Raw genomic sequence first — 24,227 nt, forward strand, 5'->3', positions numbered from 1 at the left:
AATACCCCAACCGAGGCTGAGTCAGTGTGTGGAGAGCAAGGATAGAGTAAGGCTTCTGGAATATGTCCCAGAGCAGCACTGATTGCTTCTCAATAAATGGCTGATGTTTTCTATCACGCATCTCTGTATTTAAGAAATATTTCTTGTTGCACTCTGGCCCCTTTCCACTTCTGTGCGAGGAGGGGGTGGGACTACAGAGGGGGCCCAAAGCAACAGTGGAAGCTGCTTTTTGATGAGACACACAGGAACCACCAGCCACCTAAATAAACGTCCTCTTTATTTTACCAAATATAATTTATCAGTTACGTTGACATTGTCAATTCAGTTATAGTCACTATAAATAATTGTCGTAGGACACAGTTCTGTAACTTTTTAAGGATAGAAGCGTAAACCAATGTTGCTCCTCACAGCTGGGCCACAAGTCCATGCAGTTTGTGCAATCGGGGGAAAAGAAATGGATCTTCCATGAAAGTCATGAAGTCCATTTTCTTTCCCTCTCACCCCGCAGTCCTCCCTCTGCTCACACACTCAGGGGTTGGGGCACGCCTACCTTCTTGCTTTTGTGGCAAAGGACACTCCGGAATCCCCCAGGGCAGCCTGGCTGAACTCCAGAGATGAAGAAGCGGTGAGTGACTGGGGCAGGGGTGACTGCACACCACAGGGGCACAGCCTCAGGGGCGGAAGAGTTGGTTTTGGTGCCTGTATAAGAGTCTGTGTGCAAATGGGTTTGGAGGTGGAAGACAAGACGAAAGAAGGCCTGAGGAAGAGCAGAAACAAGGCCAGGCTGGTGTTAATAAACTCTGCTGGACACAACCCCAGCTAGATAACCTCTATGATTCCAATTCTAAAGTTCTAGGCTCTGGAAGGTGGCCTGGGTGGAAATGGAGGGAGAGGAAAGTCTCTGGAAGTAAAGGGCAAGTTCCTGGGATGAGGCATGGTAGTGGTAAAAGTCAGGGTCACTGCCTAGTCTTCCCCTGGAGAGGGGCCCTTTAGGCTACAGAGCGGAGGGCTTAAGGGAAAGCTGTGGATAGACAGGCTAGAAAAAAACCTGCATCCAAATGCCCAGATTTGTACATGTGAGTGTGGACAACAGAATCCTGATCTGCTCACGGTAACGTGTGGGGAAGGTGCAGAGACTCCAGTGTTCTCCCAGTCTTGTGCTGGGCAGAGAAAAGTGGAAGCAGTTGGTTGATATCCAGCCTTCTAGTTCTGAATCCTCTTTTGCGTGGCTGGTGAGGAGATGGGGGGAAGGGAGGGTGAGGAAGGGGAGTTTAGGGAAATCAGCAGTGGCTGAGCAATGGGGCTAGGGGCTCTAGCCGTGGTCAGTGTTGTGCGCAAGTGGGATCCAGGAGTGGAATCTAGAGGCGGAAGCTGGCTCCGTGACAAAGATGGAAATACAGCGAGGAAACTCTCTGCCAGATTGAAAAGGGCACATGGCCTTTATATCTAGGAACGAGGCAAGGTTAGAACCGTGTTTCCCTTACTGCTGGCTAGTCAGTGCCTGTGCAAACAGGACCTGACACGTAGTAGGCACTCAACAGATAGCGCTCAACAAATGTTTCAGACCGTGCCTGCAGAAGAGCTACTCTTGGGGAGGCTGTGTATTTGCTGAATGAATGAATGAGTGAATGAATGATGAATGTGGGCAGAAGCCAAGAGAAAGGAAAACTGACCTCCATGGCATGAAAGAATGAGCGATTTCAGGAAGTGACAGGGTCTAAGGTGACCACGTGATTATGTCTTCAGGAGAACAGCAGCAGTGAAACACCCCTGGCTGCCCTCAACCTCCCAACCATTTTTCACATACCCATTCTCCGTCCCTAATCTTGGAACCCAACCCGGCAAGCTCTGGGAAAGGTCGTGCTTAGAAGTAATTAGAAATAAAGGTTGAACAGAGATAATCAGTTCTCTGGGCCCAGGGAGGATGTAGATCCTGGCAAACTATGGGTAGACACGGGTCAACAGGGAGCCCAGGCCACTGCTCATATCTTCCTGGATGAGACAATCAATTGGAAAAAAGATCAAAGGGAGGGGCTGGTGGTATTTATCAGGCAATTGGGTAAGGAGCATGTACACAATTTAAGGAGTTCACCTCATTCTCTTTGAGAGCAGGGTAGAGAATAGGGCTCGGATTATTTGGGGCCAGGAGCAGCTGTCTCCTGCTTAGTGCTTTGAAGTTGGTCCATTTCTAGAAAAAGTATGTGTGTGTGGGAGGGGAAGGGAGAGTGACATTTATCCCTCTGTTCAACCGAAAAGAAAAAAAGAAAACAAAGACAAACCCCCAAAACCAGAGCCCACTCACTGAGGCTGAGTTTGCTAAAGCTAAACCAAATGTCCCCAGATCCCAGATGGAAACCCCTGCCCCAATCCACTTCACCTGGAGGCACCCACCATGAAATTGCACTTGGTGATTGTCTCAAAAATCTACTTGTACTATTCATCTCAGTCCATCTGTCCTGCCTGAATTCTTGCTCTACAAACTTGGCTCAATGTATAAAAATTCCCATTGAAAATAATGAGAATTTGGTATCAAAGTGAAGTCCTAGAAAGAGGTGGGAGTGTCAAGTGGGGTGGGGTGGGGGAAGAGAAACCAAAAAAAAATTTCACACAGAAAGTGCAGAGAGGTGGAGAGAAGGCCGAGTGACCAGGCTTAGTCCCCGACATCCGTGTCTCGGTCCCCAATGAGCCAGAGGACATGGAAGCTGAGTGCTAGGAGCCCAGTGCCAAGCAGGTCCCCCAGGGCCGTCAAGTACGGGATGGAGAAGTTGTCCGGGTCCAGGCCCCGGCCCCACATCCAGTGCACCATCCAGTCTGCGATGTACAGGAGAATCAGCACCTGGAGAAACAGAAGGGCCCAGCCTGCAGCCATCCCCTCTCTCCAGGGGGAGACAGAGGCCATGCCATCAACCCATTCATTGCATCACAAGGCTTGACTATCCACAGTCCTTAAGCTGGGACAGCTCGTCCCTCTGCCTCAGCAACCCCTCTATGTTCCTTCACCCCACAGTGACCACCTTGAACAGATGACAGGAGTAATTCGAGTTCTTTGGGAAGGAAGATGCCCCTACCCCGTGGAGTTTCCCACATCAGCATTACATTCTGCTCCCAAATTTACTAAACAAGAGGCTTCCTAATTGACATCCCACTGGTTGCAGGAATTCAGCCCTCTTGCCTCTAATTCTGGGTCATCCTATCCTCAGGTCACTCCAATTCTTGCCATGTTGGCCTCTTTGGGAGCCCAGCAGGGGACTGGGGGTTGGAGTTTGCCTTTCATACAGGGATTTGTCCCAGAGCAGAGTGGAATAAGGACGGCGTTTGAGGCTGCTGCCGGCACAGCTGTCTGAGTAACAGTTGATTATCCCAAGCTGCCTTCCTCCTGACCCTTCCCATTCTGCTGTTGTGGGCTCAGAGAATGCAAGTTTATTTTAACATTAGTCCTAGCAAAACAGAATTAAGAATGAGTCGGCTAAATACAAAGCAGACAGTGCACACCAATTCAAAAGACGTTTTGGATTATCTGCTGCTTTGATTTATCTGTGCCCTTGCTTTTCTTCCATTACTACAGAAAATTAAGAATGATCTAGATTAGAACCTTGCTAGTGGGCCCAGGACCAGTAGCATCAACAACAGCTGGGAGCTTCTGAAAAATGCAGAATCTCAGGCCTCACGCTGGATCTCCTAAATCGGAATCTGCATTTTAACAAGATTCACACGCACTTTTAAGTTGGTGATGAACTCGGTCTAAAATATTCTGGTGGAGTGGGCTGGCCTGCGTCTTTGATATAGTCCGCATGATTCCTGACATTTGGGGATCCCCAAATGACTGCATCTGCGTGAGAATGAAACGGTTTCTAACGGTAAAGCTCCAACACAGTCATTTGGGAGGTTTTACTCCTGACTGTACTTTGTAAATACTGTGGTATGCAAATTCTGCCCTGAGGGGCTCAGATGCCGGAACCAGGGCCACTGGGGGATCCAGAAGCCAGAAGTGATACCTATTTTTAGGCAAACCTGGTTGCTCTCCTGTCTTCTCTCCAAGGAAGCCAGAGGTTACAGTTCTAGCACCTTCACGTTCCACCTTGCCCCACACACAGCTGCTTTGGACTCCTGTGGCCCTGGCCCCAGCCCTGGGTGAGGGCCAGCCCCCCATAACTTCACACCCTGGCCAGCAGCTGCAGAAGCATCCCAAATAAAGAGCGTGGCCAGAAGGACTTCGGGACGTTTCCCACGAAGGGAATGGCAGCAGCTGTCCCCACATTCCAGCCTCCCGAGCAGGCCCTGGGACACATGGCTGGGAGGGGGCAGTGAGGGGGTCAGGAAGAACCTTTAGAGGGGATCAAGTGCCGTGCTCCGGCCCTGCACAGGCTAGAGAAGACAGTAGAGGTGAGAGTGTCCCCCAGCGTGTTCACAATGGGGAATGAAGCCGGGCCCATCCTTCCCGACGTGGCCAAGGGCTACCCTCCAGCCACAGACCCTCAGTACACACACCTTCCCTTCTCCCACCGAGTGTGCTTCACCCCAACTCACAATGCAACGTGGCAACTTGGGTAACTGCCGCGGGGAAACTGCATGTGGTTGGCCCAGCCCTTGCTAAGATGTCCTAACACACAACATTTCTAAAGTCGGGGATGAGGGGTTGGAGTTATGGATAAGGGCTTACCAATAGGGGACTGGTTAAATGAAACTGTGGCACGTCTACACAACAGGAGAAAATGCAGCCATAAAAATCAGGGTGTTCTGCTCTTCACATATGGGTGTGGAATGATCTCTAAGATGAATTAAGTGAAAAAACCAGGGTGTGGACAGTATGTATAGTGTGCTACATGTGTGTTTAAAAAAAAGGAGGAAAATAATAAAAATATGTGTGTTTGCTTCCATAAATATAGAATAAACTTGAAGGATACATAAGAAACAGATATAGATAAACAACAAGGTCCTACTGTATAGCATAGGGAACTATATTCAGTATCTTGTAATAAACCATAATGGAAAAGAATATATATATATTCATATATATATATATATACACACACACACATATATATATATATATATATAAAAAACTGAGTCACTTTGCTGTACACCAGAAACTAACACAACACTGTAAATCAACTATACTTCAAAAAAAAAAAAAAAAGAAACAGATAACACCAATGGCCTGTGAGGAACAGAACTGGATGGCTGGAAAAAGCAGAGAAAAGACTTTTCACTGAGGTTTCACTATGAACCTTACACATTTTTTGAACTATGTGACTACTATTACCTATTCAAAAAGCAAATCTGTAGAAATTGAAAATGTGATACTAAGGGTGAGTTTGGCTATAAAGGGGTTGCATAAGGGAGGCTTGTGGTGATGGAACTGTTCTGTATCTCGACTGTGGTGGTGGTTGCATGAATGTACACGTGATAGAATTGCATAGAACCACACACACACACACACACACACACACACACACACAGATACACACGAGTGCATACTAAAACTGGTGCAATCTGAATAGCTTTGTGCATTGTACCAACACTGATTTCCTGGTTTTGATGTTGTGCTATAATTATGCAAGATGTTACCACTGCAGGGAACTGGGTGATCGGTACATGGGATCTCTCTACATTTTGGGGGGCAACTTCTTGAGAATATATAATTATTTCAGAACAAAAAGTTGAAAAAAAGGTAATAAAAAGCCAGGGAGAAAGCATCCTAGTATTACAGAATGGCAAGGCTGGATGGGATCCAACAGATTATCTAGTGCAGTGGTTTTGACATGTTTTCAAGCTGTGAAACCCTTTATTCAAATGAAATCTCCCAAGGAACCCCAGCATGTGAACAGAACCACATGGAGCTGTGTGGCCAGGATAGTGGGGGTGGCACCTGCCTGAAGTCCACCACCTCTGGTCCACTCCTCTCAATTTACAAATGTATCACTGAGCCTCAGAGAAGTAAAATGACTGAGCAAAAGTCACACAGCATGTTAGTGACCTTGCTGGAACTACAGCCTGTTCTCCTGAGCCTCTGTCCAGTGTTTACTGGCCACACAGTCACAGAGAAAGAGTTGGAAGACTCTTTCTGGGCCAAACCTGGACCTCCCCTCCCATCCGTGCAGGGCAGCCCTGGCCCCCGCCCCCGTGCCCCTGCCAGTCCGTACCTGGAGCAGTGCAGCTGTCATGTAGAAGATGATGAAGATGAGTGTAAGAGTGGTGTGCCCGCCCTGCATACAGCTGATGGTGTAGAGGAACACCAGATGTCCTGGGACCACGAGGAGAAAGAGGACCCGGGCCGAGCGAGAATTCACATCTGGAACCAGGGGAGAGATGGTGTGAGGAGGAGAAGGGGAGGAGGAGAACGGGCTCCAAGAGGCCTTTCGAAGTCAGGAGGTACCACGCTACACTCCAGGGCAGCAGACAGCTGACTATCTCTATGTCTCCATCCCATGGTCCCCAACCCCCAGGGTGACCCAGGAAAGGACAGCCTTCCTGCCTGGGCTCTGCCCTCCAGAACAGCTGGTACATACAGCCCAACAGAGAAGAAGAACCTACATATGCAGGCCCCAGCTGTTTCTGAAGTGATGGAGTGAACCTAGGAGGTGGGGACTCTGGCATTACCGGGACTGAAGAAGGTGGTACAAGGGCTGGGGCAGCGGCGAGGGGCTTGCGCAGAGTTCTCCCCTGGCATTCCATTCATGTGGAGGAAGGTGGAGATGCGGCTGGCCTGCACAGCCACCAGATTGCCCCCAACACCTGCGGAGACACATAAGACCTGAGACGTGGGGGTGGGGAGTGGGGAGGGCACGACCCATTCACCAGACCCCAGGAAAAGAGTGAGACACTAAGAAGGAAGACAAAGACACCCTTCCTTCCAGGGAGTCTTCCAGGCTCCTCCCATCCCCCATGCTATGGAGAGGTGGCAGTTCCACGTACTCCTAACACGGCTGAGAGTGCAGGAAGGGACACAGGTGGATCTGCAGACTCAGGGAGCCTGCCTTCTCCATCAATGCAGAGTGTACACCTGCGGTCAGACACAGCCGAGGGGACAAGGCCCTGCCTGGCTCAGCCCCTCTCCAAAACTCTGCGTGGACCCAGGCATCCAGTGCTCATGCGCTGGTTCCAGTAACCAGTTTCAAGTAGCAGTTCAAGTCGTGAACTATCTGAGCTGGACTCTCTTGCCTGCTAGAACCCTGACTGATACAAAGCCCCCTAAATCCTCTGATCCCGCCCTCTTCTTTCCCCTAGGCAGCTAATGCCAAGACCTCACCATTAATCACAGGTGTGAAGACAGCCATCCCTGCAAAGTTGGGGTCTGAGACAGTCTTGTCCAAGATGAGGCCTCCCACACTACACAGACACAAAGACAAGACACAAAGACCACTGAAGGCTTCTGTTCCAGACCTCGGGATGAGAGGTACAGGTCCATCTGGACGTGGGCAGCAAGGTGGCTCCCAGGAGTCCCTTGTCCTTCCAGTCCTCGCCTCCCCTTGCCAGACCAGCTGATGCTCCTGACATACACACTGGCGCAGCACCCGGAGCAAACTGGGGCAGGCAGCTGTCTCCTTTACCCACCTCCCAAGTTGGCTAGAGGAGCCGCCTGCTGTTCTGCCTGCTCAGTATGATTTCCCCTTCTGGTAACAGTGCTGGACTTTTCCTCAGGGAACCACCTCTCTCAAACTCAGTCACTGTGGTTCGAGTGACACTGCTCCAATGATGGTGAGGCCCCAGGCCCATCCAATCAGAGCAGCACATCCCTAAGGCCACAGTGATTGGTTCAGGGATAGCCACATGACTGGATGACAGCCAATGACATTCTATAATGGGACTCTGCAGAATTGTTGAGAGAAAGAATCCCTGCTGGCATCAGTAAGCGTAAGGAAGTGCAAACCTGAAGCTGCAGGCCAACACAGAGAAAAGCAGAGCTGAGACATGGAGAATACTGGGGCCCTAATGATATCATTTATGTCCCTGAATCCAGCTGTGCCTCTTTAGTTCTCTAAGCCAGTGTGTTCTGCTTTCTAATGAAACCCATTTCAGATGGCTTCTGTCACTTGCACCGGAAGGACATGTGACTGATCCAGTGTTGAAGGCATTTCTAGGGTCTGTGCCACACTTCCTCTTTCCGGGGCTTAAAAGTGAGTCTGTGGAAGGGAGGGGGGAGGGGGAGGGTGGGCATCAAGAGCCCGAGCCTACCTGCTGATGGCCATGGCAATGATGACAGGCTCCCAGCCTGAGTACAACACCTCCCTTGTGGCTGGGCTCCGTCGAGCCAGCACCACCCAGACAGGCAGCAGGGCCACGAAGAAGGCACACACCAGGGGGTAGATATATTGCCAGACATCTGAGAGAGGCAGAGATGGGAGGGAGGTGAGCACTGCGGCTCCCTGCTCCCAGCCTCCCCCTGGCTCAGCCTGCAAATGCCCCAACTGACCAACAGTAACACCACACTCAATGCCAGTAAATGTATTACCTCATTTGATGCTCACTGTACACCCGGGAGGTAGATGGGGCCAGCCTTTTCCATTTGTAGATAAGGAAACCAAGGTGAAACCTCCTCAGATATTGAACTTATTAGGGGCACAGACCAGATCCTAGGTTTCTTGCTTAGATTCCCCAGAAATCCCTATCTCTCCTCTTCTTCTTCATTTTGCAAGCAGATTCCAGCCTCTAGCTCCTTTCCTTTCCCCCTTACCCCTCCAAGATAAGTGAGAATAGACAGCACCAAGCATATTTCTCAAATACTTTCACCCCTGCTCCCGCTGCCTGCATGAATTTGAGATAAGTACTTAGCCTCACCTCTCTAAGGCAGGGAGTTATTACAAACTGTGCTCCCACCAAACAGTTAAGAACATAGAAGACATCCTTACACATGTGCAAGCCCACTACCATCTCTCCCAGTCCCACCCAGGAGTCCACCCTGGTCACACCCTTGATTGCCTCAGCCTCACCCTGCTCCAGGTAGAGTCCCCAGCTGATGCCTGAGAGCAGTGCCAAGGTGATGAGGTCTCCCAGGCTGGCAGCAATGGGCGTGGCCACATTGTCTGGGTTGATTCCAATCTTGCGAGAGCCAATGATGACTCCAATCATGATCATGCCTGGGGAGGAAGGAGAGGGGCCAGCCAGGGTAAGAAGAGATAATGGGGTATCAACCAACAAAAAGAGAGACTGGAGGTTTAGTTGACACCCCTGGGGCAGCCCTTCCTATGCCCCTGCCCCTCCCTTCCCTTCCTTACCCAGTACCAGGGAGGCAATGAAGGCCGTGGCCACGCTGCTGGCACAGAGCAGGAAGGCATGTGGGATACTGAAGTGGCCGTCAGGGATCCAGCCAAAGACGACGGCTGCGATGGACGCCAGGAAGCCCACCACCGTGGCCTGCACCTGAGGAGGGGAGTGGTAACTCGGAGAGCAGAGCGTGTCTTAGCTGAGGTCACTGTGCACTTAGCCAGACCTCTTCCTGCCCTCAGCAGCCCCAGGAGGCAGGCGGGGCTGGCCTGTCCAGTCCTCCCAGGCGGGAATGATGTCTTTATTTATTTAGTTTCACACCAGACACCAGTACTGGGTAGTGCACTCTGCAGGAACCCAGGACATGTTACTGGCTGAATGAGTGTCCCTCTGGGGATTGGGGGAGGTTCAATAGAGCCTGAGACTTCAGTCCAGACACAAGGCCTGGGACTCAACGGGGAAGACTCCCAGTTCGGAACCTGTGTGGCCTCATGGGGAGATGGGACAACAGCAGTCAAGGACCGTCAGCACTCCCGGGTCTCCTCCTGAGTCTGATCTGTGGGGACGCAAGCCCTCTGCACCACCGGAAGCCAAGAACTGACAGTGGAGATACTGGGGTCTCCCCCATCTTGGCTGTTTTCCTGGGAAACCTGGTTACCTCCTGGAGTCCCTTTGGGAGAAGCCAGCTCGGCAGGATGCTGGAGCTTTACTCAGGAGCCGGCAGGGGCTGACTTAAGCCTTTCAAACTCCTGACCAGGGAGGAAGCTTAGCCCCGCTGTCTCTGGTCCCTGCTCTCTTACCTGGATGAGGGCCATATTCCCAGTGATCAACCGCCAGAGCTCCTTGGGTGTGTCCATGTGCCCGATGTTGGCCTGCGAGAGGGAGGACGAGGGTCTGGAGCTCCAGGCTGGAAAAGGCCTGCAGCTCCATCCATTAGGACCTTGCCTGGATCAGCAGGCAGTGCATGTGACCTAAGACTCTGGGAACAGGACGTGACCCCCAGGGAAAGTGAAGCAGGGTCGAGGGGCTGGGGTGAGAGGGAAGGAGCAAAAGAGCCTTGAGCTCCTGCCTCTGGCTGGGGTTGGGAAGGGGGCTCCCAAGGCAGCCTCCTCTTCTCCCCTCCTCTCAGTACAGCCACTGAGCAGAGGCCGATTCCATGCTCTGCCCTGCTCACCTGGGCAGCTCATTCCCACATGGGTTAAAATGACCTGATCCTTCCCTGGCTCTGAAGCCAGCTTGCCATCTTAGGGGAGAAAGGTCAGCTGCTGGTGCAGGACGGAGGCCACGAGAGTGTTTGGGAAGGAGTGAGGCGGCATGGGAATCGGCCAGGAGGGCAAGTTGGGGAGGGCTAGGCTGGCTGCCACTTCTCTCTGCTGCCTTCTCCAGGCTCATGGCCGTGCAGGGACACCCCTGTCACTTGGCTCCCCTGGGCTCCTGAGTTGTACTGCTTCCTGCCTCCCACCCCATGGGGCCTGTATCTGGTTCAGTCTCCGAACCATGAAGGCCGATCTAAGAGTTTGGGGAGGTGGGAGTGATGAGAAGCCCCTCTTCATCTATTCCCTTACAGAAGAGCAGCCTGCCATGGGGGAAAGGGAATGGGATTGGAGGGGGGCTGGGAAGGCCTGGCTCTGCTCCTGCCCAGCTGCAGAGTAGGGCTGGAGATCAGAGGAGGCCCCCATCTGTGCAGGTGGAGGGACCAGCATGATGCTCGCCTGTCAAAGCTGCACAAACAGTCACGAGGCGGGTTGCGAAGCAGGGGGTGGGGCAAGAGGCCAAGGATGGCTGGGACATCCAGAAACCGAGCCTGGGAACCACTCTGGGCAGGGAGCTCCTGCCCAGGAGCAGGACAACCGGCCTGGGGTCTCCCTACTCCTTTCCACCCCAGACCCACACTGCAGACCTGGACATTTGAGAAAGGCCTGTGGTGATCTCCTAGTCAGGCTCTGTGCTGCCCCCGAGTCCTCTGTGTGCCCCATTCCTCCCAGCCAGGACACTCACTGCGGTGGAAAGCCTTGATGCCAGGGTCATTTCCAGGTTCCCCTTAAGCCCCAGCAGTGCAGGCACCAGGATGAAGACCTCTGTCACTTTCTGGAAGACTTCCCAGTGCTGCAAGGTGAAAACAGAACCCAGGCATTTCAGGGCCCCAAAGGGCTGGCATCGAGGTTGAACGTGAAACTGAGTCCTCCTAAAAGCGAGTTCCTGTTCCAAGGTTATGATTAATGTCTTTATCCAAAACTTTAATCCCTTTCTTGTCCCTTCTGACCTCAATCCTGTGCTAACTGAACACCAATCAGCCAGAGTCAGATGACTAAGATTGCTGAGGTCAATCATAACATCATTAACGTACAGACTCAGGCTGTTTCTCTAGGTCAAAATGAGCTAACAGACCCTTGGGTCATGGACCACCGGACCATAGACTCTTAAACTCTGAGTCCCAAAAGTACAATTAAGAAATGTCACAAGATGATGATTAACCCCAGCTTCTTTGTTCTTCCCCTTTAAATCCCCCTCACTCAGAGACCAAGTGGGAGTGGATCTGAGGCTTGTCTCCCACTCCCTTGCTCGGTGCCCTGCAGTCAGCCCTTACTTTGCTGCGAACCTGCTGTCAGAGTTTGGCTTTCTGGGCTGTGGGCACACGAGCCCTTGTTCGGTTACAACTGGATAGTCTGGGAGCAGGGGCTTGAGGAGAAAATGGAATCAGCAGGGAGTGAGCACATCAGACGCCTTTCCTCCAGGAACCCTGGAAGCAAACCAAGTCCGTGGTACTCCAAACAACAAAGCCCCCCCTCCTGCCACCCAGAACAGGGGAGACGTGGAGGGTCCCTTCCAGTCAGGAGGCCCTAGCCCGTCTCTGCTTCTTCTGCCTGCTTTGTGGAGCTGGGGGAGAAGACGGCAGGGACCCACACAGCTGAGTCACCCCGGGCTGGCTTACACCCCAGAACTCCTTTGCGATCTCCCTTCCAATTGTCTTCAGTCTGGTTTCTCTGTGGCCTCAGCCTTGAGCGGTGTTGTCTCAGCTGTTGAGCACTGGGCTCCATGGGGCTGGGGTTGAGGAGATTAGAGAGTTTGTTTGGTTTCTATCTATCTCCAAGGGCTTTGTGCCTCAGCCACGGCAGCTCTCCTTTAGAACAGGCTCTGAATTAAGGCCCCCAAACCTCAGAGTGTTGGTCTGCAAGAGGTTTTTCATTCCTCCTCTGCATTCTCTCACCCTACAGACCTGCCCCAATCTCTCAGTTAGGAAAGGTAAGTGTACCCCTGCAAGGAAGAGCCCTGGACTGGGAGTCAGGAGACAGGGATTCCAGCCCTGAGACCATCAGGCCTGGCTCTCCTACCTATTTCTTCAGCTAACATCTTTTAAGTCTGTACCATGTGCCAGCCTAAGGCTCTACGTGCATTTCCTCATTAGATCCTATCAACAACCCAGTGAGGTAGGAGCTATTATTATCCCACATTGTAAATGAGGAAACTGAGGTTCAGAGAGCGCTGCACTCCTTAGTGCTAAGTGGGAAAAATGTAGGAGCCAGGATTGGTTATTTGAAAGCTACTTTAGTTGCAGTTGAAACTGAAGACTTGCAAAAAAGGCTGGGACTGTGTTGCCCCCGAGGGCAATGTGGATTCCTTTCCCTGTGCCTTTATCCATTTCTAGAATGGAAAGCCTTCAGGTTTGGAGAGGCGAGGGGTCAGGAGGCCAGACAGAGGTACGCAGGCTGATCAGAGCATCAAGGTCAGGAGGCAAAGTGCTCTCATGAGCAAAGGCACTGGACTGAGAGTCGTGGGTCTCCCACAAGAGACCACAAGGATAGGCCTCATGCTGTGTCCCCAACATCCTCCCACAGAGACCAGCCAGGGGTACCTTAGACAAGTTATAAGGGCCTTGAGCTCTTGACTATAAAAGGTACACTTCAGGGACCAGATCAGATGGTCCCTAAAGGCAATTCCAGCACTGACAGCTCTATAGTTAATGATGAGCAAGGCTGCAAATCAAACCCACAATGAGATATCACCTCATACTCATTAGGATGGCAACTATTAAAAAACAAAACAAAATAGAAAGTAACAAGTGTTGGTGAGGATGTGGAGAAACTGGAGCACTTGTGCACTGTCGATGGAATGTAAAATTGTACAACCACTATGGAAAACAATATGGCGGTTCCTTAAAAAATTAAGGAGAGAACTAATATATGATCCAGCGATCTCACGTCTGGTATATACCCAAAATAACTTAAAGCAGGGTCTCGAAGAGATTTTTTTTTTTTTCGGTACGCGGGCCTCTCACTGTTGTGGCCTTTCCCGTCGCGGAGCACAGGGTCTAGACGCGCAGGCTCAGCGGTCATGGCTCACGGGCCCAGCCGCTCTGCGGCATGCGGGATCTTCCTGGACCGGGGCACGAACCCGTGTCCCCTGCATCGGCAGGCAGACTCTCAACCACTGCGCCACCAGGGAAGCCCTCGAAGAGATATTTGTACATCCATGAATAATAGCAATATTATTCACAATAGCCAAGAGGTAGAAGCAACACAAGTGTCCACTGACAGATGAATGAATAAACAAAACATGGTCTATACATACAAGGGAATATTATTCAGCCCTAAAAGGAAGGAAATCCGGTTACATGCAACAACATGGATGAACCTTAAGGACATTATATTGGGCTTCCCTGGTGGCGCAGTGGTTGAGAGTCTGCCTGCCGATGCAGGGGACACGGGTTTGTGCCTCGGTCCGGGAAGATCCCACATGCCGCGGAGCGGCTGGGCCCGTGAGCCATGGCCGCTGAGCCTGCGCGTCCGGAGCCTGTGCTCCGCAACGGGAGAGGCCACAACAGCGAGAGGCCCGCGTACCGCAAAAAAAAAAAAACAAAAAAGGACATTATATTAAGTGAAATAAGCCAATCACAAAAAGACAAATATTATATGATTCCACTTATACGAGGCATCTAAAGTATTCAAATTCCTAGAAATAGAAGTAGCATGGTGGTTACCAGGGGCTAGGAGGAGGGGGAAAAGGGAAGTTCATGTTTGTTTAATGGGTGTAGAGTTTCAGTTTTGCAAGATAAAAAAGTTCTGGAGATCTGTTTTACAACAATGTGAAAACATACTTCACAGCACTGAACTATACATTAAAAATGGTTAAGATGATAAATTTTATGTGTTTGTTACCACAGTTAAAAAAAAAGAGGAGCACGGAAATCAGAGGGGGCTAAGGCCAGGATTAGAGTCCAGGGGAGGCTGGACATTGGGGAGTCCTATAAAGGCAAGGACCTCTCTTTTCCTGTCAGAGTTCTTTTTGTGGGTGTGTGTGGGGTGTTGATGGCAGGGGGAGTCCCTACCAGGAGCCAGGGGAAGGGCTCATCTCACTAGGGCTGGAGCGTATCTGTACCTGAGCTCCTGGCCTAGCTCCTCACTGGTGGAAGGCGCAGGACGTTTTTAGGGAAGGCTCTTTCTGAAAACTAAGGATGGGAAAGAAACCGCCTGTCCCCCAGCCACAGTTGCTGAGCTTTCAGGCACCCACAGGAAGAGCCAGGAGGGATGCAAATCCCTTTTCATCCCTGGGCCCCCAAAGAGAAGGCAGCCCCAGTGAGCCCCGTCTACGCTGGAGGAACTCGGGACTGTTGCTCTTGGACAAGGCCAGCACATAGCTCTGGGGCACCAGCTCCCAGCAGGCAAGGCTGTGCTCAGCTCTACCTCCTCCTCCCTCACCTCAACTGGACACGCAGCTCCAGAGACGAAGAATTCTCTCTGCTCCCCACCCCGCCCCTCATAAGGGTGGCTGACCCATAAGGGTGGTTTGGAAGCTCCGCTCCAGAGCCCAGCCTCGTATCCCCTCCTCACTGCATAACACCTACCCCTCCCAGCTTCCAAGCCGCAGGCTCTGTGAAAAGCTTTGATCTCCAGGTAGGCGAATGTAAAATATGTGTACTTATTGGCAGAGTGAAGGAGCATGGAAAGAAATACTCCAAGTGTATGCCAGCAATATTTTCTGAATTGTTTGTAAGGTATATTGTTTGTCTTTACGATTAAGAAAAAAAATGTATGAAGCTCAGCTAAGCCCCTCCAGCTGCCACTATAAATACTCCCAAATCCCTGCGTCTCCCAGCTCACAGGCACCCTCTCCTTCAACTACACAAGGACCTAGAAGGGATAGGGTTTTAGCAGCGATAAGATTTGGGACAGACAGGAAAGGAGAACCAGCGGCTGCAATGACAGCCCTATGCAGAAGTCTTCCCGGCCAGCCAGGATACAGCCCGGAACCTCACACCCCCTGTGCCCCTACCCAGCAACGCCCTGAGCTGGCACTCGGGTCAAAGTAGCCAATGCCTACACACATACTTTCTTCACCCACCAAAGCCTCTCAAAGACACAGCTCAGACAGGGGAGCTTCTGACATGTATGTGTACACACACACACACACACACACACACACACACACACACACACACACGGCTCTGAGAGAGCCCGAGAAGCAGGCTGCCCTGAGGTGAGGAGTGGGTAGAATGGGCAGGGGCCCAACAGTGTCTCTCCTTCCTCCTTTGGCCTAATTCAGGCCCATCCTGTTCATCCAGGCTGGAAGTGCCTGCCCCTGAGGTCAAACCAGTCAGCCAAGCCTTCACCCACACCTTCCTGCTCTGCTGGGGATGGAAAAGGGCACGTTCCAGGAAGCACTTGGCGGGAAGCGGGGACAGAACACATCGACACTGCTTCTCAGAAATGCAGCTCTTCTTCCCTTTCCTTCTCTGTCCGTGGATACAGGGGAGTGAGGGCTCACTGGGCCCTGATATTTTGGGGCTCAGGGATGAATCAGTTCCCTTCACACTTAGAAATAATCCCAATTCAGAACAGTCACCCTAAGTCTCACACCTCAGTGGCCCTGCTGCTACTTCATCCTGATACTTCCATCTTGCCTCTTCCATCCCTCACCTCTTCTGGCCTCAAAGACAGACCCCTGCCTGCCTCTGAGTGTTCTGCCCTGAGCCTTCCCCTCCAGGGAGACAGCAGCAGGGAAGAAAGTCACAGCCTGGAAAAGCTGGAGTCAAGGACATGAAGAAGACTAAGATCCCCAGCAGCTCTGAGAACCAGGCTGTGGGAGAACCTGGGAAGGTGGGCTGGAGTTACCTTTCAGGGTGAGGACTAAGTCAGCTCAGATTAGAGTAAACCCAACCTTCACCTGAGGCTTTCCCCCGCCACCTGCAGACATCCTCTAGGTGTCCAAGGAGAAGGGCCTCAGGGCAGCACCCGGGTACAGAGGGCTGTACAAAGTGTGATCAAAGGGGTGGACATGTGGAACCTGAGTGTCCTAGCCAGGAATGCCAGCAGCCACGGGGGCAGGCCAGCCATGAGAGGAACGCTTCTTTCCCACTCCACTTCCCTAAGCCCATGCTTGCCATCCACTTTCACCTTTGTAGACTCTTCTGTATACACAGCAGGAAAGAAAAGCGAGAGGAGGAGGTATTTCGGGGAGGGGGTGTCTCCTTTCCTTGGGATCCTCAGCAAGCGAGAAGTGAGTCAGGATAAGGAGCTGGGAGTCTCACCTGTTTTAACACAGCTGGGGATTCCAGTGAAGGTTGGCACACCACCTCCTGCCACCCCCATCCCTCAAAAGGCTGACAGAAGAGGGGAGTGAGATGCTCTGCGGCCGCCTAGGACCAAACCAGGAGGTGGGGCAGGGCATCTGCAGCATGGAGGCTCCCAGATCCCAACCCCCTTCAATTCCAACACTGGGCCCAGTCCTGCTTTCCTTCCCAAATGCTATGGGAACTTTCAGCCACGGTGGGGAAGTTGCAGCAGACTGCAGTCCACTTAAACCTTTCCTACTTTTGGCCAGTACGCCAGCCCCTTATCTCACTGCAGAGGCTGGTTCTACAGGCTGAGTGGAGAGGAGGGCAGATAAGAGGAGAGAGAAATGGGCCTGGGGAAGAGACTGGGGCTTCTGCAGCAGTGGGGAAAAAAGGGGGGTGCCCTGGACCAAGGAGACATCTGTACCAACACGGCCTTCTGCTCAGCTGCTCTGAGACACTGGGGATACTCTACAGCCAGCTCCTCCTGATGGCCCCAGCCTCTTAGGGCCCCAGATTCTGTCCCACTGAAGGTCATCTTAGCTTGTGAAGGGGGAATGCGTGTGAATCCTTAGAAATTGTCCTGCTTTTCCTGAATCCGAGATTGTCAGACACCGCTTTTGCCCCCTTAGATATGGAATAAGAATCTCCCTGTGGTCCCTGATCTTTCTGCTCCCACCCCTGCCATGACATAACTGCAGCCATCTGCAGGGCCTGCTCCAGACCAGCTGTGGCAGGAGGCTGGGGGGACGGGGACAAGAACAAACCAGCCATTGTCATCCATACCAGCTGGACCTTAGCTTTGGGGTGGGCCTAGGTGCCACACTGAGGGCAAATGTTGGTCCTCTGTGGGCACACTGGTCAGGCTCCAAAGATTCCCTACCTGGGTTTCTCAGTGTCTCAGGACCATGGGTGAGGGGTGGAGGTGGGCAAGGTGTCAGAAGTCTTTTCAGTGTGTGAGATGGGGGGAGGGAGGGGCCCTCTAAGAACTTTTGTTCTTTGCTCATTTTAGAATGTAACTCCAGCTGTTCCCGATTCCAGTCTATGCTGTTCTTCGGGGAAAGACAAAGAGAGCAGACCCCTCCCAGAGCCTTTAACCAACTCGCGAACCACAGCCATGGTGAAGGCCATAGAGGTTAATGGCATAGGTTCCGAGTCAGATGACCAGGGACAAGTTACCTAATCCCTCTGAGCCACAGGTTCCCTATCTACACAATGGAGATGGTTACGGTTCCTACCTCATGGGCCCACAGAAGAGGCCAACAGATGCTCCCCACTACCGTTCTTACTATCCACAAAAGAAAACAACCCCTTCCCAGGTCACCACCAGATCCTGGTTCTATACCCTTTGGAGGCACCAAACCAGAACTGGAAAACTCTTAGAATGAAAACCAAGGCCACAGGAAAGGGATGGAAGAGGTGGAGAACTGCTACCCTGGTCTCATTTCTCCTCCTCCCATTACCTCCACTCGCTGCCCTAGAAGGAGCAGCTACCAGGGGGAGGAATCCAAAGCCTGCCTTCCTAGCTTCTGGCATGAGGAACAATCCCCCAGATAACAGGTTAGGGGAGAGAGCCGGAATGACATAAATGTCATCCTCATTAGCAACCAAAGCTGCAGTGTTCTCCTAAGGACTCAAGCCAAAGTGGTCCAGGTAGACACCATTGAAAGAACCACCTAGAACCAACCACCCTGTTTCCTGGGACAAGGGCCTGGTGAGACCTGCCAGCAGGACTCTCTGTACTACCACATGCATCGTTGGTAGGGTTGGATGGGAAAAGGGGAGGGGATGCTGAACTCCATGTCCTCCTGAGAGATTCCATGAGAGATTATATTTTGTCCCCATATATGTCACACAATTAGCACTTCTATGTCTCATCACACCAACACCGCCCCCCACCCCCGCAAATCATGTATCAGACAGCATGTGCCCACCCCCAATCCCCAGCAAGATCCTGCCAAGGTTACAGGCAGACAAGCAACACAAAATGCCTTTAAGAACCTTCCCACTTAATTTGAGACCCTCTTGGCAGCTAGACAAATTCCTGCCCAGCAGGGGGATGAAGGGGAGACTTGAAACTGAGCTTTCTCCTGTGGGTATCCTTGAAACCCCAAAGTAAAGCGAAAAGAAAGTATAAAGAGGAGACCTATCTAAATGTCTCCTACTGAGCTGGGCTCAGCAGAAATGCCCAGGAGGGACGGCAGGTAACAACCCTAATTCCATCTCTCCTCTTCCAAGCCTGAGCTCTGGAACCAATTCTGCTTCTGTTAAGCAATACTGCCCTGACCACCTCCCTGGGACTACTGAGCTTCCTCAAGGCTTCTGTAGAAAGTAACTAGACGAAGAAGCAGCCAAGGACATGATCCAAAGGGAAAAGTACTCCAGGAAACAGCAGCTGCTTCTGACAGGGAGGTGGAAGAAAAGCTCCAAGAGACAGTTTCCCGGGAGGAAAAGGTGGCTCCGGGCTCAGGGTCAAGAGCTGCCCTCCCCAGGTCCTACCTGTACGATGTCCAGCACCATGCCGGCAGCCACAGTCCCAAAGCCTGCCAGAAGGAAGGGAAACAGCACTTGCAGCCCGATGGAAAAGGAGGTCTCCTTGAGCGGGGAGGGTGGTGCGGGGCCACGGTCTGTGCTGACGTCGTCACTTTCATTGCTCTGGCTCCCGTTCTCCAGCAGGGCATCCTCCTCCCGAACCCCCTTGGCGTTGGCGCGAGACTCAATCGCCACCACCTCTACCCCAGCCCCATCAGGCCCCAGGAACTCTGAGGTCCCGGCCAAGGGCTCTCGCCCGGGGCCATCCGAAGGGCAGGGTGAGGCAGTAGGGCCAGTCCCGTTCAGCTGGTGGACGTCCTTCGGCTCCGGCTTAGAGGACATGACGGGAAGGGAGGAGGAGAAGGGGGAACTCTTCTCTCTTTGTTTGCTTTTTCTCCCTTTCTAACTCTGGAAAGAACTTAGTCTTGGGGTGAACCCAGGCTTGGTCGCCGCGGGACCTCTTCCCACGGCTCTCCGCTCCTATCAGGTGCTGCAAAAACTGATCCACCAACAGGCAGCCCCATCAAGCACTGAAGCCACGAGCTGGAGGGGAGCAAGAAACTCCTCACCAGACTCTGCAGCCGGCCACTAGGGGTGCAGAAGCCTGACCCAGCTGGCCAGCGCTGTGCTTGGGGGAAGCTTCTCTGGCCTCTTAACTTCTTTGGTTCTCAGTGCAGGCTTCTCAGAGCAAGGGCCATCCAGAGTAGAAGAGCCCAGCTAAGTCTGGGGTGCCCTCTGAGGTGGCCCTTCTTTCATTAAAGTAGCTTGAGTTCAGATCTTTCAGAAGGCAGCCTCGGCCGGGGGCTGTGGCTCCTTCCCCCGCCTCTGGTTGGGCTCCTTCAGCTTCCCACAGCTCCTCGGGCTCTGCTGGTCCCAGGGCACTGTCTGCTGTCTCTCTCCTTTTTTCCAGAGATGTCCTTCCTTCCTGGGAAGACTTTGCACCTTCCCAAATCCCTGGTCCTTAAAGTCACAAGAATCTGTATGGAACACCTTATGTATGAAGAAAGAAGACAAGAAAAAGAGAATGTTATGATACAGCAAAGGACAGCTCCTACTGGGAGAATCCTCCCACAAGGCAGGTATAAAGAGTTTGCTATTTGCCTTCCTTTTTTTCATTAAATCACCCATTCCTGCCCTGTGACATCTAGATGCCCAGAGGGCACTATCCCTGCCATGTTCCCAACAGGCAACCCACTGCCTCACAGGGACCACCACTGATGTCAACAGCAATGAGATGTGGCCAGCCTGGGATTAGGAAGATGCTGCGCAGGAGACCCTGGCATTGCCTTCTCAGCGACCGGGGATGGGAAGGGATGTCCTGGGGGAGATCCCTTCTTGAATGCCCATTAAGAACCCAAGATTATTAAGGTGTGGTCTCCCAGTGGGGTCAGTTACAAATTCAGTCACAAGCTCCCTGTAGCCACCCTGCTGTAGAAAGTGATTGTTTACAGCCACACAGGGCAAATAAGCAGGGAGAATTTGATCACTGAGTGAGGGACCCCAGACCCCTAAAAGCCCCAGCCCCTGAGCCCCTGAGGAAAAAAAACCAACAACTGGGAGGACTTCCTGGGCAATGGGGCAAGGCTGCCAGACCAAGGCCAAGAGCCAGAGGCCTACCCACTCCTGCCCTTGAGAGTCAACAGTGTTACAGAAAGCTCAGACACTGACTTGGATCTAGGCCTCTGTTCCTACTTCTCTCCCCCTGCTCTTGGCCTTGTGAGCTTGTCAGATAGGACAAGGGTGTTATCTCAGTTTGAAGGGAAAGACGGTAAAACTATTGGTTATTATGCACACATTTCAGTTCTCTAGGTTCACCCTGTTCCCCAGGGTTATTGAGAGTTGGATATAATGTAATTCTTAAAAAACAAAAACAAAAAACAAAAGCACCATCCAAATAAATAAGTAAATAAAACAAAGCAAAATAAAAAGCAAAGCAGCATAAGCCAAAATGCACTTGCTCCCATGCACTTGCATGTCTCTTTAGCTGTAATGGCCCCACTTTTCTTGCCTAAAGAAATCCCCAGGCCTTGATCCCACCCTATTCCAGCTCACCAGAATAGCTCTCACAAGTAAAAAATAAATTTAAAGAGAATTTCCCTAGGAAAGATGAATAGGTCCTTAAGTATTCCAAGCACACACAATTAGTCAACTCCTGTTTGGGAAAGGGTGGATCAAACTCCAGTAACTGGCCCATGGGAACTGTTTTCTCTTTCTAGTCACTCACGTCACCAGGACTCCCTTTTCCAGTCTCCTGAAACACTGTCCTGTGGTTCTTTCAAAAACCCTCACTAGAGATCCAGGAGGAAACCTCTGAGCAAGAGAGTCCACTGCCCCTTGCCAGAAAAGTTTCTGAGTCTGTTAAAACTTGACCCTCCCTCCTCCTCCCGTCTTCCTGGCAGGTCACCTAACCTGAAAGGGGGGCTCGAAGGAAGAGAAGCCAGTCCCTCACACCACTCCTTCCAGTGACTGAGACTTCAGATGGGCCTAAGGCCATGGGATGAAAGAAGCAAAAGTGACCCAGGATGCCCTGAGGAGGGGACAAAAAAGACCGTCTTAGTATCCCCAAACCCCGGGAGGGAGAGGTATCTGGGTGGCCCTCCCGCCTTTCCCCGATTCAGACTCAGCAAATGCGCTGCGCTCCAGGTCTCCCGCCCTCGCCACCCACCCTCTAGACCCAACAGGACTGACCTGCCCCTCGCTGGGGAGGAAGAGGGGCGCCTGGCGTGTGGCAGCAGGGACCCGTGGTCTTGGGGGGTGCAGGGATCCCCCTCTTCTCATCACTCCTCCTCGGCAGTCCTCCTCGGCCTCCGGCGTGCCCCCCACACCCCCAGCCAAGGCGAGCGTCCAGCCGCGACACCCGGCTCGCTACATTTCGCCTCTGCGTTACTGCGAGGCCGCCGCTCCGCTTCCACGAAGGGGAGGTGGTCAGGGAGGGAGTGCAGGATATACCGCCTTGCTCCCGGGCGGGGGCTGGGGGACCCGGACGGGGGACCGTGGGGCCGAGCTCACTCGCCCCCAATCGCTTCTTGCCCGGGGACTTGGGCCCGACTGGTTGGCTGCTAGGGGCAAACGTGATCTGGGGCAGACTGGGTGGCACCCCCCCGATCAAAAATAGATTCTGGATGGACAACTGCAGCAGCCAATCGGGGGCGGGGGAGGGGGCGGGCTCAGACTCGGCCTGGCCCCTTTCCTTCGCTTCGAGCCGCGGAGGCGGGGCGCCAGCAAAACGCAGTGCGAGGAGCGACTGGAGCCAGAGGCTGGCTCGCGGGTCCCAGCGCCCATCCGCCGGCTGCCTGAGGTTCCCGCTCCAGGCGCCTTGCCACCTCCCTCGGGCCCGCCCCGCCGCGCTGGGACCTTTCCTCGCTCTTTAAAGCCGTGTTCGCCTGTGCACGTCTATCCCTGCATCTTGAATGTTTCCTTGAGCCGGGGAGACTGGGAAACCTCCCCGTGGAGCCAGCCAGCTCTGACCTCCGGGCCTCAAGCAGCCATCCCCGTGCTCTTAACCCCGCGCTTGGTTCCCGGAGAGAACCGTCCCTACCTTGTTCTCGGACACAGCTCCTCTCCTGCTGGCTAGTCTCCTCGCGCTTCCGCCAGAATCCGCATTCCTCCAAGCGCGTGGCTCAGCCTGATAGAACCGGCCTTAATAAAGTCCCAGCCTTGAAAGGGGCGGGAAGAGAGGTCAGACTCACCGCTGTGGTCCCACACGCAGCAACTGAGGTAGGGGCGGGGGGGAGCCTGGCTTCCTCTGACCCACTGATCCTGGTGGCAGCATGGGAAGAGATGTCTCCGTCCCTGCCTAAACGAAGTCCAACTTTCCCTGACGCACCTTATGGGATCAAAGAGGGGTGTTCCCATTTCGCCGTTTGCCACTTCCTCCCTGGGGTATCTCTACCTCTCTAACGCAATTTCAGTACAGGTTCTTTTGGGGATGTTTTTGTGCAGGGGGTGTGACCTCCCCCATAAAGGAACCGCCTCCCCCATAAAGGAACCGCCACCCCCAGGTTTTCCCCTCTTGTCAGTGGAACCTGTGACCAGTGGTTCCTTCCTGTCATTTTCCTCCCGGAAAGTGGCTAAGGGGTGCATTCGAGCATGACTCTAGACCCCTGGATGGGTTTTGGAGTAGAGGAGTGCCTGGGGAGAGAACACAGTGCTGGGTATGAAGCTTTTGGCTGCGCTTTCCTCTTTCCGAAGTACACGCACCCCCCAGCACACACAGCAACAGAGGCAGGTGATTCCCTTGGGCAAGGATGGCAAACGTGTACAACCTAGCTCCTCACCTCCCACTCTAGTCCTCAGGATTATTCCAGTTTAGCTGCTGGGAATTTGCATCAAGGGCCTGAAGTCTCACAGCACCTAGTAGAGAAAATGTCAGTGTCAAAACTGGGGTTCTAATTTTGGCTACAAACACTGAGTCTCTCCGCCTGGAGACAGAAGTAACTGCTAGACTAGGAAACATTGGGTTTCTTCCAAAGGATCAGTTTTTCAATAGGTGGTGTAGGGATGGGTGGGGAATTAAGGTTGATGTATCTGGAGACTTTTCAGTCAGGGGCTGGAAACAGTTCCTGCTCCATTCAACAGTCTTCCCTGCTCCCTTTTCATCTTGCCGCGGCTAATCCACCTGTATGTAAAATCTTGATATGCCTTCTATTCCCTTCCCACCTCCTATTTTTTTTTATCCCCCTTTAACAGTTCCCCCTTTCCTGTGAGTTTTTTTTTTAATTGAAGTATACCAGACCTATGGGAAAGTGCACAAATCCTAAGTGTGCAGGTCAACAAATTACGACACAGTGAACATACCTGTATAATGGCCACCCAGATCAGGAATTCGACCATTACCAGCACCCCCAAAGCCCTCCGCATGTCTCCTCGCAGTCACTATGCCACCTTCCTTCCCAAATTAACCTCTATCTAATCCCATATGTTAGTTGTATCCGCTTTTGAA

At 52.5% G+C, this 24,227-nt stretch overlaps 1 protein-coding gene across 5 annotated transcripts; it reads right to left on the reverse strand.

Annotated features, from left to right (window-relative positions):
• Positions 1-256: 256 nt before the first annotated feature.
• On the reverse strand, positions 257-24,203 carry SLC41A1 (solute carrier family 41 member 1). 5 transcript variants are annotated; one of them, XM_049694755.1, is made up of 15 exons: positions 24,083-24,203; positions 23,563-23,638; positions 23,311-23,416; positions 22,824-22,941; positions 19,253-20,275; positions 11,203-11,310; positions 10,005-10,076; positions 9,216-9,360; positions 8,931-9,077; positions 8,176-8,323; positions 7,250-7,329; positions 6,601-6,735; positions 6,144-6,292; positions 3,718-3,829; positions 257-2,836 (listed from the first exon to the last, which is right to left on the reverse strand). In XM_049694755.1, exons 5-15 carry the CDS (start codon positions 19,625-19,627, stop codon positions 2,604-2,606), a joined length of 1,704 nt encoding a protein of 567 aa, XP_049550712.1. In that variant the 5' UTR covers positions 19,628-20,275; positions 22,824-22,941; positions 23,311-23,416; positions 23,563-23,638; positions 24,083-24,203; the 3' UTR covers positions 257-2,603. The 5 variants fall into 5 exon arrangements, with proteins under 5 accessions (XP_049550712.1, XP_049550710.1, XP_033266479.1 ...); XM_049694753.1 differs by having other exon boundaries at positions 21,974-22,941; XM_033410588.2 differs by lacking the exons at positions 23,311-23,416; positions 23,563-23,638; positions 24,083-24,203 and adding an exon at positions 22,975-23,238 and having other exon boundaries at positions 21,974-22,910.
• Between the last annotated feature and the right edge of the window lie 24 nt (positions 24,204-24,227).

The sequence above is a fragment of the Orcinus orca genome, chromosome 1 (genome assembly GCF_937001465.1).
Source record: "Orcinus orca chromosome 1, mOrcOrc1.1, whole genome shotgun sequence".
Classification (NCBI taxonomy): Eukaryota; Metazoa; Chordata; class Mammalia; order Artiodactyla; family Delphinidae; genus Orcinus; species Orcinus orca.